The sequence below is a fragment of the Anser brachyrhynchus genome (genome assembly GCF_964034855.1).
Source record: "Anser brachyrhynchus genome assembly, chromosome: 20".
Classification (NCBI taxonomy): Eukaryota; Metazoa; Chordata; class Aves; order Anseriformes; family Anatidae; genus Anser; species Anser brachyrhynchus.
This window is the reverse complement of record NC_137713.1, coordinates 10,713,973-10,731,131: the sequence shown is the minus strand read 5'-3', so window position 1 is coordinate 10,731,131 and position 17,159 is coordinate 10,713,973. Positions and strand designations below refer to the sequence as shown.

The following is a 17,159-nucleotide window of genomic DNA, read 5'->3' as shown; positions in this document are numbered from 1 at the left end:
GGAGGGCTTGTGCTAGCTGAAGTTGGGCAAGGTTGTGCTGAGAAACCACGTGAGCTGCATTGAACTGTGCTCCCTTGGTAATCTGTGGGCCAAAAATCCCCCAAAACTCTAACTCAAGGAGCACTTAGCCCAGCACTGAAGAATTTTCCATATAGTTTGACGGTGATTATTTATCCAGACTGTGCCTTGAATACTTCCAAGTATCTTGGTTGTTCTTCAGTCTCGGCTGTTCTTATCTACGTCTTTTGCATTAAAAAGCTGCAGAACGTCTCCCACACAAATCCACTTCTGTGGACTTTCTTGTCCCATACCTCATCTTCTCCAGCTCACATGCATGATAAACTGCATTTCCTCAGTTATTCTCTTGTGCTGCTTCTAGTTTTAAAATTTTATACTTAAATTTAAGCGTCTCCAGTCCTGTTCCTGTACTATCCTAATCTTCAGAGTATGACATGAATTATTACTCTGTAAAGCTCCCATTTAGCACAATGCTCACTACTGAATAAAATCAGAGGAATGTTCCTGTTTACAAGGCAAGGTTCGGCATGTTACACCACCAAACAGCCTTCGGTGAACTTGCTTCTGGGCTGGGTTTTGCTGTGATGAATACAAAGCCCTAATACAACACGTCAAAAAGTACGCGATGTCTACATCTCACATGTACTCCTCGGGGGAAAAGGTAAATAGAGTATAAGCAATTTCTTTCCTTTTCAGAAAAGTCTGAGCTGCCAGAGATCTAGTGAAATCATTTACCTTCTGCCTGTCACAGCAAGTTATCTGCATGCTTTTTATATATTAAAAACATAGCCTAACAGAACATACTCACTCTATCTACAAAGGACAAAGTTTAAGTTGCAGAGAGAAAATGTAGGTACAGCGATAAACTATCAAATATAAGCAGCAATCATTTTTCCACGGTAAGCCAAAGGAAAGCAAACAAAACCTACATTTCCAAAGAAAACTGCTAAAATCTGTTTATCATTCTTCTGATGAATCAGCTCAAAGATTGAATCACATTCTTTGCCTTTTATTTGTTTTCATTTGCAAATAATTTATCTCGCTATATATGTACTAGAATAAACAACGCAGGCATGGTATTTATGAAAGCAAACTTTTACCTACAAATTAGATGGAACATTTTAGGCTTTGAAGTTTACTTAGCTCTCTGACTGGAAGGGTTTTTTGCCACTCCTGCTTTTAACGGCTAGCAGCCAAAGAACCATAAAATGTTGCAGAAAAATGCTACAGATTCTTTGCCAAAACAGCAAACTTTCCTTGCGTTAGCATCTTTATGAACAACTTCTGGTAGCACTGCAACGTTCCTTATTCCTCTGCCTCACTGTTTGCTAACATTGACTGTGCCTAAAAAGCAAGCACGGGGACTTCAACAGGAAAATCCTAATCCCATGCAAGGCTGCCGGTATGACCTGTGTGCATGTGCACCTGCATTTATGTGGCTGAAACTCATGATTTGTATGCACACAGACGGTAGCATTAGTGTTAAGAAAAGGAGCAATCCCATGAAATTTTAAGTTACGGCACCTGTCACACACTTCTTAACATATCCACTCTATTTTATCACATACACTAAGTCGCAGAGGATTAGTAATATAACATACTAAACGCTAAAGGCCCCCGGTGTGCTTTACTGTGTGCAGCTGCACCACTACTGATACACGGGAGCACAAAGCTGTAGCAGCCTCTGAAAATCTGGGGTTTGCCAAGATGACAAACAGGGCGATTTAGGGCCTGTGCTGCAAAGAGGTTGGGGATGCTCCAGGCTGGAAAGCCGAGGCACAACGCCTGGTGGCAGCACGGTGCCTGCTGTGGCAGCAAGACGTTCAGGGGGGCAAGGGACGATGACCAGCGGCGTCTGTCCTAGCAGGGAGCCCTTGCCTTTGGGGACCCCGATGCCATCTGTTCCTGCACTCTCTGGATGCATCAAAGTGCTCCAAAGAAAGGCGCGTTCATCGCTTTTGTGTAAACTACCGGAGCAATAAAAACCATCATTAGAGACAATTTACTGGCTAATCTAATTTTTAAGTATGCACAGCCACTCGCAGCAATCAACTTTAAATTAATTATAAGATCAGATTAAAAGGGGAAGATGGATCATTTCCTGGCCCACCCATAAGCCCTCTCGGATGACAGCACGTGCATGCTTTTGCTTTTTCAAATTCTGTTGTTCAGCCTCTGTTGTAAGATGTCAGCCATTCACCTGCAGGAAAACGGCAGAGACTTGGCACGGCCTGCAGGAGAGACCCTCGGTGCAGTAACCACCAGGACGCTTCCAAAGCTGTCGTCCCCGTGTCCTGCCCAAGGGCTGGCTCTGACACGAGCCGGTCGGAGCGGCGGCGGCTGTCGTTCAGGGCTGGGCACACAGGGGTCTGTGTCAGCTGCGCTGTGCTTAGGGTCTGCTTCACCCAATTATTTGTTTGTCGTGTAGAGACCTGGGTATTGAGCAGATACTGTCAAGTTATTTTTGGCCCCCTGATGTACTGGCAAAACATAATGAGGCCTTTAGGTGAATAACTGTCTTGGCATCGAGGTACTAAAACGATGTGCTGTTGAAAGGCTGGAGAGCAATTAGGTTCTTTGAATGAGATGAGATGCCGGACAGGGCATGTGAAGACAAAGAAAACCAGCTTAACTATTAAAGCACCAACCCCCTCCCCCCCGAAGTTGTCAGCTACCTATTTAAGCAAGGTGTTAATCCACTACACGCTGGATTGCCAACAAACTTAATTTTTTATTAATTCAGAAGATGTGCAGACTTGTCCCACTTGCACATATTACCCAGCCCTTTCCAGACAAGTGTAACAGCTTGCCAGATGATTATTATCATCCTTTAATTGTATTACAGCAATTCCCACAAGCCCCAGCCGTGGGCCTGTTTTCCACAGTGTAGGGGCTGTGCAAATGGGCCAAAAGATGGTCCAAAGACTTATTATATAAGAATAAAAGCCAGCATATAGATGCGGGGAGCAGATGTGGAAGCAGACAGGGAAAATAAAGTCAATCAAGATCCATCACTGGAAGAGGAAGACTCACAACAGAGGTAAGACGTCACAGATCTGTTAAGAAGGAGGGCAGGACACAGATTCTTTCCCCCTGAGCTGTGACTTTCACCTGCTGTTCATGTGGCTGTTCCAGCAAGCTGGATTCACACCCACCATGCCCACAAGCATGACTGACATCCCACAGGACTGGGCTCTGCAGAGGCAGCCTTTGGAAATAATGGTGTTGGTCATCACTACAAACACTTGAGGAAATGTTTCACGCTTCTCTCACTGATCAAACTGGGTTTTATCAGCACAGGCTTTACATAGCATCCGGTCTGCATCATAGGACGGGCAGAAAGCACTTGTTGACCTCACAGCGCTGGGCCATGATCTTTTAAAGAGGGTCACTGGAAGAAGAGAGTTATTTTTGTAAAATGTTTATGCAGATGCATGTACAGGAAAGCACTCTATAGGCAGACTGGCACTAATCCACCACTCGCAACAGAGGTGAGCGCTCTCATTTCTTCTCCTGCCAAGTGTACTTTGGGGACAATGCATCTAGAGAAACCACAGGGAAAACACAACAGCAGGTACTACAGGCCATTTTTAGGAAGGAAACCTGACAGTAGCGTGGAGAAAGGCTGTACGAAAAGAAAAGTGACCTTTGCAACAACGAAACAAGCAAGAGTTTTCTAATTTTCCCCATAGAACCATTTGGTTTTGGTTCAGTCTCATAAATGCTCAAGGATGAGCTTCTGACCTGAAAGACAAGGATGTGCCTTGGAGTCTGAACCAAGCTGAAAGGAACCCATCCATCTGTGGCAACGGGCAGCGGATCCGGCCTCAGACGGCTTACGAAATCTCTACGTACAGTGTGCTGCCATGCGCAGCACCGCAGGCACGGTTACACGACTGGTGTCAGCATGAGTTAATCTGTCTAGCAGCCTACATGCAACTGCTTGTGTACTCTAAGGGTTGTTCACCTATTCTGCAATCAGACGTGACTGTTCAAATATGAACTGCGTTTATAATGAGCCAGTTACTCAAGAACCACGGTCTTCAAAACACGCTATCCAGAGTGGTCTGCTTTAAGCATGCCTGATATAATCTCAGGATTTCTTTTGGTGTGGTGAAAGAGGACACATACGGTGTTTCATGACTGCTCGTATTGTTTCTGCGCATGCTCTCATCTCAGCCGGATGCGAGTGTTCAGAGAACCTGGTCAGCACTATGCTCCTCATTGCTCTTTCTGAAATACTAACAGCTTTCCATTTTTCCATCCACATGACAACTCTTTCCCAGATCCCAAAGAAAACGAAGGCTGTTTATTCATCCACCAACAATCCTCACCTCCAAATCAACACTCACTTGATTGGAGGGTAGAAACACAACACTGAACTTCTGGCAATGAATTAAGACGGAACTGAAGACCAAGATTGTTCCTCTGTCTTTCTTCACGAAGAAGTGAGGTGAGAACCCATGAGTTCATCCTATTTCTCCCAGTCAATTCAATTAAGCCTTGTTCAGACCCCAGGAAGAGTGTCAAGAGTATCAGCAGTTGTTCAGGTACCTCATCTAGATGTGGTCAAATCCAAGGAGAAGAGAAAGAATTAAGAAAATCTTTCTAAAAGGCATCAGAAACTCAGTATCCTTGTCCATCTAGCAAAGCTAGAAGTGTCTCACTGCCCTCCACAACCAAATAAACTGAGGATCACCTTGGGAGACCAATTCCCTTACTGACAACGTGCTCCTTGCACTACCCCGAAGCGCCAAGCAGAGCTGTTAGTTCAAGTTTCAAAGCAGCAGTGGAGTTGAGGTTGGAGATTTATAACGCTGTACCGCTGGCACAGCTTCTCGCCCCTCCTCTCAGAGACAGGTCGCACTAAAAAAACTAAAAAACTGCCAAAGTCAGGTTTTGATAATCATTTATCTCAGAAACACAAGCAAGGAGAGGAACAAAACCCAGTTACTACCATGGGGCGGAACAAAATGGTGCCATTGTTCTACCCAGCAAAATCGAATCCCAAACTGATTTGTGGCAAAGCAATGGAGACTGTAATGCCCACGCAGCAGTCACACCTGCTGAAATCTGCAGAGGCAGTGCTTGTATGAACAGCCAATGATAAAAACCAGCAAACAGAAGTAAAACTGGGGGTTTTGCTCATCTGCAATTGATTTTTATAACGCTGTTTCTTTTAACAAATGCATTTTTAGTGCTTATGGGACTAACAACCTAGTAAATGAACTAAGTATTAATTTGTGGCTTTATTACTCAGCAGACCTATTTTCATAAAGCCATTTTTCTTAGGACACAGCTTGCTCTGCAGCAGCTGCTTCCTATTACAAGCCACTCAAATTACTTTGGCTCCAATTTTCAGAAGTGCCCACTAACTTGCAATATTTGGAAATGACACCGAATTGCTGTAGGAGCTCAGCAGCACTACGCCTCATCCCTCTCCCCAGCACTCTAACGCTAACAAAAATCAGTAAGCCATGAGCACCAGCGATGGCACGGGTCGCTCACTGTTCCCCTCATCATGGGCAAAGCGTTGACCCAGACAGCCCAAGTCCTCCAGATCGACCTCACCTACTGACACCGTGACGTTTTGCGGAAACCCACAAAGGAACCGCGGAGCACGGTGCTGACCCAGCCACAAGGTACCCCTAGAGGGCTGGAGAAGGGGGCTTGGCTCATGCTCCAAACGCTGTGAATGACTCCTGGACAGCTCTGGGCAAGTGGGGTGACACAGGGCTCGGGGAGTTCCTTTGGGCGTGAACAGGATTGAGGTAGAAGGCACGTGGCCCCAGAGAGGTATGGGCAAGCTGTGAGCGTGCCCGAACCCAGGATTTCATGCACCGGGGGAAATCCTGCTCAAGTAAACACAGGCGCTAGCAGTCAGGTGGGGGTTGAGTCCAGAGCTCTCAGACCTGGAAATTCTTCCTGGGTCCCACTTTGAATATATTAAGCTTAAAAAAAAAAGTCTTCAGAAATATTTTTGGGTAAGTAAAGAGGGAAAAAAACCCAGCTCGTGCCTTACTCTCCTAGTATATGTAAGTCAAGGTCGTTAACTCTTATAAAAGGCACTTAAATCAAGTTTATCTACTCTTCTGTTTGCAACTTTTTAAGTATACATTTACGCTGGCTTTTTTAAACAGCTTGCTGGATGCTGCCTAACACCCTTTCAGAAACACACTCTCTCACTACTTGAAGCATTGCTCAGCATGCTCCTGGCAGCAATGCAGGCCAGTGCTAGTCAAATCTAGCCTGGAAAATAGTTCATGTTACACTAAATAATTTCATCAGCACGGAACGATCCCAGGGTGAAGCTGTGCTGTGGCCGGGCTGATCCAGCCTCTCTCCACTGCCTCTGCCCCCTCCTTCGCGCCAGGTCTGGCAGCAACAAGCTGTGAAATCATCGCCCTTTTCTTGCAGCATTTGGTTTGCCGGTGAGGTGATGAACCCAGCTCACAGACTCCACCAAGCACCACGGTGGCAGCAAGGTGGGGACGAGAGGAGGACCCCATGGGGACAGCAGCCGGTGGCAGGGGCTTGAGCCCCTCTGGGCAGCGTCCCCTCACTAACACAGGTGCATTTGGGTGAAATATTAAAAAAAAAGAAGAAAATAAAAGTGATTCCTGGGTGGCTGAAAGTCTCCACGGTGTCACAGGATTTAATCCTGTGGCCTTCATCCAGCAAAGCACTTAAGTAAACTCTCAGTGTTAACAAGTGTTTAGGGTCAGTCATGCGACGAAGCAGGTTACTGAACTGAAGCCTAAATGAGGACAAATTAGGGTCTGTTTGTTCTGCTGCATGGAAGTAATAATGGCCTCTTCCAGCCCTCTCTGGATCTGGAGAAACGGTGGTGTCTCTTTACAGCAAGGCCCTTCCTTTGCTTTTGGACCAACAAGTGCTGAGCCATGAAAAAGCTAAAAGTCACCAGTTTAAAGTATCATCCTTTGCAAGGTATTCATTGCTGCTGGAATGAACACAGTAGTTCTCACTTGGAAGCTTTATTTCAGTCTTTCTGCCTACTCAGACAAATATTATTGCACTTAAGTCACACATTTAAGGGTTTCTTCACATGCTCAGACTGTGTGTGTGTGTTTTTCTAAAAAGAAAAAAAAAAAGCCAGCTGAGACTTTGGAAAGCAAGGGAGAGATCTGCCTGTGGTTTTCCACATCTGTTCCCACACTCCGGAAAACAATGACTAATTCAAATAACTCCACTGACTTCTGTGGGCAGTCTGCATGATAAAATAATATCATATTTTGTGGGATCATTTTATATGGAAAAACATTTAAAATATGTCAGCACTGTGATGAAGTTGAAAGGCGTTCTTGTTTGGGGGATGGTTAAAAATGGGAAGAAAAACGTCTGTTTGCTCTGATGTTTGAAGCAACTACGGAGACTTTTACATGAAAAAAATAAAAAGGAAAAAAAAGCACAATTCATATAGCTGTCCCTGTGAAACTCCTACTGATATCCAGAGTGTTAAGACTGATACATAACTGTAGGATGTGAGATACTTTGGAGTGCATTTTTTTTAAAATTAGCAGTAGTTGGATGTAAGACAGCCTGAGCAAAGAGTGTGAAATGGTGCCAAGTGAGGAGACAGCAGATCCTGCCGAAAAGCAGGGAAGCAGAGGGGAACCGGTGGGCGAGTGGCACAGGGGGGGGTGTTCGGGAAGCCCGGGCACCCCTGCGTATGCCACACGCTGCATACTGGTCTACAGGTCTTCAACAGACCTTAACAGAGAGGCTTGCACAGCTAGAGATAACCCATTTTTTTCTGGTGGTAAAATGAATTTATGGCCCATTCCTTCTTTTTCCTTCAAACCCCACAAGCACACGGTGTGGCCTCTCCGGGCAGCCAGCGCCCCACTGCTGGGGCAGCTCAACCCCTGCTGCCCACAGACGAAGCAAACCGCTTCGTGCGGTCTGCTAGCTGAGTCACGCAAACAGCAGCGTTAAATGCATCGATAAATGAGACGGAGAAACCAATTAATGGTGCTTGGCGTTATCTGAACCCACGCAGCCATTGCGTAAGCGTGCTGGGTCCACGCCGCAGGTGCAGGCGGGAGCAGCCTGGCTACGGGGACAGCTCTGCTGGGGCACACTCGCATCTAAACCCCACGTCAACAGCCTCCGCCTCTGCTGAAAATGACATTGCAGTGCTTTTCCAATTGAAACGCAATGTATTTGATAAGATAACAAATGCCTGGCAAAGCACATTTAAGTTATGTATGGAAAAGAAGAGGAGGGGAAAAGTCTTGTATAAACAGCAAAACAATAGCTTTATCTAATCTCGGGCGACTTACTGCTGCTTGTCTGCGTGCGTGTGTTTTACTGACAAAATAAAATAAATTGAATCAGCTCACACACGATAACATGCTCTTTCCTACCTCATACTAATTGCTTGGCTAATTGATGTTTGTTGAACTTTCTCCATTTCATTGAGTGATTAGGTACAAAGCTAACAGTTGACATCTGTAGGCGCTTAACTGGCGTCTGTAATTACTGTTAATGTTAAATAATTGTTAGTTAATTGGAGTGGTAACTGACTGAATGGAATCCAGATTGTGAAGCAAAAAGAGACCTAGTTAAATAAACATACATTTTCAGAGAAAACAACATTTTATTACAAGGGAGAGACTAACAGCAGGCCAGATATGGGAGGTCTGCAGGATGCTCCATTTATGAAATCTCATGCCAGGCTCCAGCCTGGACTCCACTCATCTGGAGGTATGTCAAGTCAAGATCCTTGTCAACAAACCACTCTTATCCTTAAGAATTTTTCCACCTTATTTTGACTTGATTACCACTGGTTATTTTGCAGCCCAGAGCTGATAAGCCTTTTTTTTTTTTTTTTTAGAAAATCAAATATAGTTTAATCTGTAAAGCAAATACTTTCTGCAGAACAGACACAATTACGCATTAGTAAATATTGTCGTTTTGCTCACTGACACTGGAATCGTTTGACTTTGCTCAGACCAACAGCCTTAAGAGAACTTAGAGGAATACAATCAGCATCTGAGACCAAAGGGTACTTGATACAAGTTCAAGTGGACAAGGCTTCCCAGAACAATGCTGTCAACTGCCTCTTTCAGTTATTTTGGAAACACCCATGCCTGGCTCTGGCTCTTTTATGGTTTGGTTTTGCTTTGAATGATTAAATTCAAAATTATCAATGAAGCCTTGGAAGGCTCCTGTGCTGTAAGATTGTAAGTTTTCAGATTTAAGAATCTAAAAGGTTTTCAAAGAGGCTGCCTCTGACCTTACCACCTCTTCAGGCACATCACATTATCCAGGGAATTCTTCTTGCAGCTAAAATTGCTATTACCTCCCCCAGCACTGGGGGCCCTGACTGACACCCATACCCCAGCCAAAAAAGCCCTCCAGCACGTAAAGCAGAGGGTATAAAAAGAGTACTGATGGGCAGGAGCCACTTGTGCACAGGAGATGCAGCCATAAGGGGAAGTTATGCAACAAATTCCTCGCTCAGATAAAGCCTTCATGACACAGAAATAACTGCCTTGCTCTTTTGTGCAGTAGAACAAAGGACCGTCTCAAGACATGTATTGACTTTTTTGTCTGCCTGACTTGGAAGTTCTAGTAAAGTGATGCAACGTTTCTTCTAATCTAACTCGCTGGCACAAGAAACCTGGGGTCTTCAAAATAGGAGACTTTTTAAAGGGCTTAGTCCCTTGTTAATGAGACACTGAACTTTCACATGGAAAATGCTGAAAAGTCATTTGAAACCCAAGAAACAGCATAACCGAGAGATCCAAAGCCACCAGCAGTCTCCACTAGAAAGGCAAGGAGACACCATTGTCAAGGCATCATTTTGGGAGGGCAAGCCCATCCCCACAGCCACAAAAAAGAAGCCTGCAGAACTGCCCCAGTGACTCAGCCGTCCCAGAGGTTCTGGCCGATGGGGGGTTCCCGCAGCCCTGGCATTGCTCCACAGCCCTAACACCAACCTCGGAAGAAACACTTCAGTGAGCAGACGTAGCACGGAGGACCAAAGCACGCGGAGAGCAGCCCCCCAGAAGTCAAAAGCAAAGGTGAGAATACCCAGCATGCGACTTGGGCTGTTAGGAAGGTTCCTGCAGGCACCGGGGAAGCAGTCAGTCCTCTGGCAGTGTCCCTGCTCGTCCTGCACACGTGCCGTCTGTGTGCTAGGAGATCCAGTTGTATTCAAGATGAGCCAGTGTGGGGCTGGCTTACTTAGAGCGAGCTCTCCTCTACAGCCAAGGATCCCCTGTGGATTGGATCAGCAAGGAGAAGCACTTGCCAGCTTGAGCTCCCGACTTGTTTACAGAAACAGATGTTGTAGAGGATCCTCAAGAAATGATTCACCGAAGACGAGGGGAGAAAAAACAATATGCCTGTTTTTCCAGGGAAGGATCTTCCTGTAGAGCCACCTAAAAAGCCAGGGCTTGATCTGACCGGTATTTCAGCCACCAGTGAGGACTAGTAACCCAGACGCCTTGATCTACCTCCAGCTGAGAGTATAAATATTTCCCTGACAGCTGGTGGTGCCACAAAGCAGAAGGATTCATAAAGTTTACATGAACATCCTGTAAACAATTTGAACATAAAAAGCTGTAACAGCCCAATTGTGTTTCTGATCAAAGGCAAACTTCAATATACAGCACAAATGAAACTTCATCACTTTGGGACTCATTTCTCCCTCCAGGAAAAGCTGTTTTCCAAGGGTATGTAGGAGGGAGTTAACATAAATTAAATACACAGCAGTAGTAGGAGCTGCCTGCTTTGCATCTTCAGATGTGTCTATTTAAATTATTAAAAGATAATGGAATTTAATTATGCTGGAAAGTCATGTTACAAAAATTCATGAACAGAAACCTGTATTTTGGCCAGGATTAATGGTGTTAAGGTTGACGCTCTGATGTAAGTAGAAGTTATGTTCTTTTGCAGACTCCATGACTATAAGCAGCAATCCTGAACTGGAAAGCACAGCTTGCACAAAGGGGGTGCTGCAGACGGGCGAGGCACTTCTCTTCCATTCCTCCTCCACGGAGAGATTGTAGGTGCTCACCTCCCAACACAGACACCCAGATTTCAACAGCAATCATTTTCCTAGGTAATTTTAAGCTTTGCAACATAAATTCCTGCCCAAATGATGGAGCCCTGGGCTCTGGTACATGACAAGGGACTACTCATTTCAGCAGCAGCCACAGCGATTCCTGCCCTGGGGAACGCGCCACGTTCCTCCCAAATCCCCAGCCCTGTTGCAGACGTGGCACAGGGCTGGGGACCTCAGGGAGCAGTGGCAGCAAAGAGCTGACATGGGAACCCCACGGCCCTCTCAAACACGGCATCGCTCTGCTGTGACTCGTACCCCGGCCCCAAAGGGTCCCAACATCCATGGGGCACTCCCCAAAACTCACAGGACTCATCTTCCCCTTGAGCTCTAAGGGCAGCCAGCTCCTAAATGGATGCTGGGAGACTTCTCTTTGATGGGTTTATTCCCCCCCTTCAAGGGAGGCTTAGCGGGTGGGAATTTCCACTTTGTCCTAGATTTTTTAATTTTTACTATTTGTGAGGAAAGGGCTGGTTCACATTACACATCCCTACTAATTGCGTACACCTTGAGCTTGATCTCATCGTTAGCACTGAAGTCCACAAGCAAATGACAGAAACCTAAAACACTTTAGGATTTTTACCTGCTTTGTGAATACATTACTTATGTAATTTTCTGCTACCTCAGCTGTAAAGAATTCTGCAAATACAGAAGTGGCAAGACATGAAGTATGTGTGAAACACAGGTAGCTGAGGGACGTCGGAGAGGCCTGGCCCTGGACGTGGAGGGATGCACACTTGTCAGTCTGCTGAGCCCTCCCAGCCTGGTCTCTCAGCCAGGAGCTTTGAAGGTTTCATCATGATTTACCCAATGCAGACGAGACCTTTCTTACAAGTGATTTTTATTGCTTTTGGCAAAAGCAGCCACGGACAACACAGGGGAAGAACTGGCTTTGAAGCAAACAGACTGAATTGCAGGGAGAGAACTTGAACTTGGAATATATCAAACTGACAGCGCCCGGGCAGTCGTCAGCCGTCTCCAGGGCAGACACTCGGAGAAGGCAAGAGCCTTGCTACAACCACAGCCACGGCGAGAGCCCCTGCACCTGGCTGCAAGCAATTATTGACATTATCCCCAAACAGGGGATCTTTCTGAGGCTCTTTTCCTGATATTTAGCGGTCTGAATGCTAATCCCTTTAACAAAACTGTCCCCGATGCTTTTTCCGCCCTCTTTCCCCTTAATCTCTTTCTCCCAGTGGAGGAAAAAAAAATAAAAAAAAATACCAGTCGGCCTAGTTTGGCCGCACCTGGATTTGCATTGATTCTCCCCTTGTCATTCATGTTACCAACAGGAATTAGCATATGGCTTTAAGGGGAAACTCAGGAGGAGAAAAGAAAGACGCCATTTTGATGGAAATAAGGGGCAAAGGAATAATCTACCATCAACTAAAAAGCTTATTTGTGTATGGTTTCCCAAGCAAAGCTTAGAAAAGCCTATGTTGATTTTAGGCTACACAAAGAAACCCTAATCCTTTCAAGGAAACTAAATCACCAAAAGAAAGTACCTCAGAAGAAAAGGCTCCCTGTCAAGCATGGGTATTCACAACCAAATAGATGCCACGAATCAACCTCGGTAAGTAAACACAAATAAGAATGTGGGAAATGTGCTGGGTTCGAAAAAGAAAATGGGAGGAAAAGGAAGAGGGGCCTACTCCTCCTCCCTCAGCCTGCAGGAGCCCCGGCCCTGGGCCCTGCCTGCAGGCCGCATCCAGTCCTTGGCCATGGCTACTGCAACCCCATGGTGGATTTTTACAGTGAATTTGCAAAATTAAGACACAGTCACATGTACTACGGAGTCACTCAAACACAAAACTCTTCCTTTTTTTTATTTCTTTTTGGCTGTGACCTCTGCCTGTGGAGGGGTTGGGTGGAAACCCGTAAGTTCATTTAAACCAAACGGATCTATCAGATTGCCAAGTGAGATAACCTAGTTAGACCACCGAGACCATCCATCCGAATGGTATTTCCAAACGATGCTATTACATGAAAAAGAGGAATATGGATCCATAATGCAATTAAATATAAGTATTATTCAATATGCAGCAGAAGACCTCAAAAGCGATGGTGTATCAGCGTGGGAATCCCAAACGTATCGGGGTCACATAGCTGTCCCCACTTAAACCACTTCATGGAATTAAAACGCACAAAACAACACCAGAATGACCCACTGGAGTAATAAACCCAAGTCCCAGCCTGGTGGGGAACACCCAGGGCAACACTAAGCAAATCCACACGTGGCCGACAAGAGAAACCTAAATACCAAATTAATCTGTGTCTTCTAATGCAGACTCATTCAAGTGTTCCAAAACACCGGTAAGTTAAAACACTGTGGGTTTACAGCTAGAAGCACACCCTATTCCTATTACTAGGCAGTTACACACTGCCATTACGAAGTAAGACAGTGGGGTGAAAAGCAGAGGAACAGCTGACGCATTTTAAAGGCTTTGAATTATACTTTTTGGCGTAACTCTTGTCTGGAGCTGCTCCCTCAGCCCTCCTCATAAAAACAATGCAATAAATACATGAATAAATAAATAAATACATCCCCACAGCCAACAGTCTTTCTAATAACGCTGCTTCAGGACAAGCTCTGCACAGAAGCTCACTGGCACTGATTTAGGGTAAGTTTTCCCTTAATGTACTGTTATATCATTAGCCACTCTCTCTTTAGATTGCTGTTTGGAGGAAATTAATGGGATACTGAATATTTAAATGTGGCCCTCTATATCATTTATTAACTCTACAGAAAGCACACAGCACAGCAAGCCATGGTTTATGACTATTATCCTGTGAATACTAAACGTTGGCTGGTTATTACTGTCAGCAGTGCAAATTGGCTATTCATAATTCCATGTCTATCATGTAGCTGATGAGTAACAATCAAGTTAAAACATTTTGAAAACTCTTACAGTTATTTAAATGAGCTTAAATTAAAGCCATTTGTAAAATAAACTATTCCCTAATATTGTTATTTAAATTAATTCTGACCTGGCAGGCACTGCATTATTTAAAGCCTTTATTTTATATTGCTTAAGCAAAGCAATTACCAAGCATACAGAACATGTCTGAAACCAAGAGAAACATAAAAAGCACTAACAAGCTGATTGCGACATTTCTCCAAGACAAGTTACATTTCATCTCCCATTGAAATTGCCATGAAAAGAAATGTATGGGGAAAAAATATGTTTGTGATGTGAATTGCAGTCTTACCTTTATTTGTAACAGCGTTGAACAGTTTTTCAGAGCTGGCATCAGATGCCTGAAAGACCAATAAAAAAAAGTTACATTTTCTGCAAGTGATACATTTCAAAAGGTACGCACTATATTTACACGCACACATATGTATACATATTTTAGAGAAACAAATCAGGTGACAAAACCAAGTGAGATAACAGAAGCTGCACCCTCAGAGGAAAACGTCCATAAGGTGGTGCTATTTGGCTGTGCTTCACCACCCTGCAGTGCAGATATTTATTTGGAAAGACTCTATTTAATAAAGAAAGAAATTATTTTTATTTGACGTATTAGCTGCACACAAACTGTATTTTTGTACTGTAATTATCCACTACGTTCTGACATCGATTTTGCAACTGAGAAGAGCTACAATTTTGAGTCATACAACCCAGTTTCAGGAATTTGCAGAATTGCGGGTTTCTAAATTACATTTTTAGGTATTTTTGGAGACCCCTACTGTGCCAACCATTTGATTTTTAGTATTTTTAAAGCAGTGAAGATAATTTAGGTTATTAATTTTGTAACTTGCTGCTATATACTCTTTGAAAAAGAAAGCCACTGTTAGCATTTAGTATAGTTTATATTTCCACACAGGATTTGTCTCTGTCAGAATAATTGATTCTTGACACCACGCTCTGTACAAACTCATAATCCATTTTATTTTTCATCAAGGCATCCTTATCTATGGGAGGTTTTTCCTCCTAATACTGCATTAGTTCCTTATCTACTCCTGTGGTTTGTATGCAAGAATTACAGTTCATCTTTCTACCTATTATTTAAAAGCCATATTTTAAATTTCACACAAAAACACTGAGCTCCCCTTTTCAAAAGCTGTAACGGCGAGAAACCAGACTAGGGAAGGTAACACTGCAAATGCTGATTTTACGAACTCCCTGATTCCAAAAGCAGAAAGCATTAAGTTTATGCATCTGTGTACAGATGTGTACGCGGCACACACTCATAAATACATATGCGTACACACAAACACACACCTAAAGCTTAAACTTATTGCATCTTCGTAGTCACAAAATGCACAGAGCTGTTCAATTGTGAACTATATCTTGGCTACAGCCCCATTTAGAGAAAGTCTCCTTTTTGAAAACGCACAGAAAGAAATGTGCTCGGTAACAAAATATTGCAAACAGGGAAAAAATTGCAACATTGAGGAAGATTTTAGTCTTCCAATAGAAACTGTTCTCTCACTGGTTCCAGAAAAATAATTTTAAAATATTGTCTATTCGGAAAGCAGGCTGTATTTTTGGTTAAATGGAAGGAATTTCTGAATTCAAAACCAGAGAAAAACCATCCAGATGACCAACATATATTAGGTATCTCGAGTATACTAGAAACTTAGGTGTGAAACGACCGATAGATGAATAAGTAGATACAGTTCAGACTGCCTATCACCATGTAATAGTAGACTGAAATAAATTGCTTGCCCTCAAGTTAACAACGTAAAAGATTTCTATGATTAACTACTAAAAATGGCTTTATTCTTTTTCAGACTTCTAGACAGATTTTACTAGATTACTGTTGGCTTATTTAAAAGCTGAGCTGGTGTATTTCTTCTCGATTAAATACCTTGTAAACACTGGATTTATTACCCAATGATAGATTTATTATCCAGTGACGAGTTTCCTTAAATTAATGAAAATATGTGAATAATGCACAAATTGAAGAGATCAAGAAGGCCATGTGCTTTAAAGAGCAGTCCAGTGCTAGTCCAACAAATTAAGAGATGCTCAGTGCTTTCATAGCCTTGCCAATCAGCCTACACTCTGATTAAAAATAATAACCTTTTCCAGTGAATTTCATGTTGCTCCCTTTTTAAATGCAGCCTCGCTCGCAAGTCAGAACTCTCCAAACCATTCTTTCCTTTCAGAAATAAAATCCATTATGGAAAAAAAAAAAAAAAAGAAAAAGACCAACCGACCAAAAAAAAAACACCTTACAATTTCAGGTATTACTTTATTTCACTGTTTCAAAATTGAACAGTGTGGGGAAGCTTCCTATTTGCTTGATTTTTCCAAACATTAGAAAAAGAAGAACATTTTTTTATTTTTTAAAGAGGTTTGCTCTAATGCAAACAGCAAACCAACAGTTTGCTTTTAAGCTATGCTTTTTTTGGAATGCTTTTTTGGTGCTATTGAATGGTAAGGAGCGCTGTTGTGATATCTGGAAGCGGCACTTCTTGGGCATACCACGGTGCACAATACATCCTGTGCAAGCATCGCTCATGAGCAAAGTGGGGGATGATTATCAGTCCAATATGCATGTAAAACAGGAATAATTTTACAAAGACAAAGCTCCCCCAAAAGTGAATCCCATTTTGCATTACTGACCACACGCTACTGAATCGAACAGCAACTTGAAAAAAGCCCACCGCCTGGGTTGCCATAAACATAACCACAAGCTATTTCACTAGCTTCAACCATGAGCTGAACTTTGCCTGCCTATTTCATTACTTTTAAATTTGGATTTAAAGATGAACCAGTGATGAGGGCAACGTCCAACCGAGAGAGTAGCAAAGAACCTCTGCCAGCAGACAGGTACAGCATCAATCCCGATGCAACTACTATTTGTTCATACCTAGGCAGTCGCATCGCGCAACAACGCTACAGGGGGAAAAAAAGCGACGCGAACTAAAAAATAAAAGAAGTCAGCGCCGATGCAGAAGGATGAGACACGGCGCCTTCGCACGGCTGACCTAAAACCTGCTCGGGGCTCCGCACGGACAGCACAGTGCTGGGGCGGGGGGCTCGGCCCCCCTTCTCCGCCAGGGGAGCGGCCCCGGGGGCTCCCCCCCCCCCCCCGC

The 17,159-nt window shown here is 43.8% G+C and overlaps 1 protein-coding gene across 5 annotated transcripts in view; it reads right to left on the bottom strand.

The window, feature by feature from the left end:
• The window catches only part of AUTS2 (activator of transcription and developmental regulator AUTS2), a 761,884-nt gene that overhangs the window by 58,846 nt on the left and 685,879 nt on the right, over window positions 1-17,159 (bottom strand). For all 5 annotated transcript variants that reach the window (XM_080562699.1, XM_080562702.1, XM_080562701.1 and 2 more), the window contains exon 6: window positions 14,321-14,369. In XM_080562699.1, the coding sequence (XP_080418825.1) occupies window positions 14,321-14,369 (49 nt within the window). The remainder of the gene's footprint in view (window positions 1-14,320; window positions 14,370-17,159) is intronic.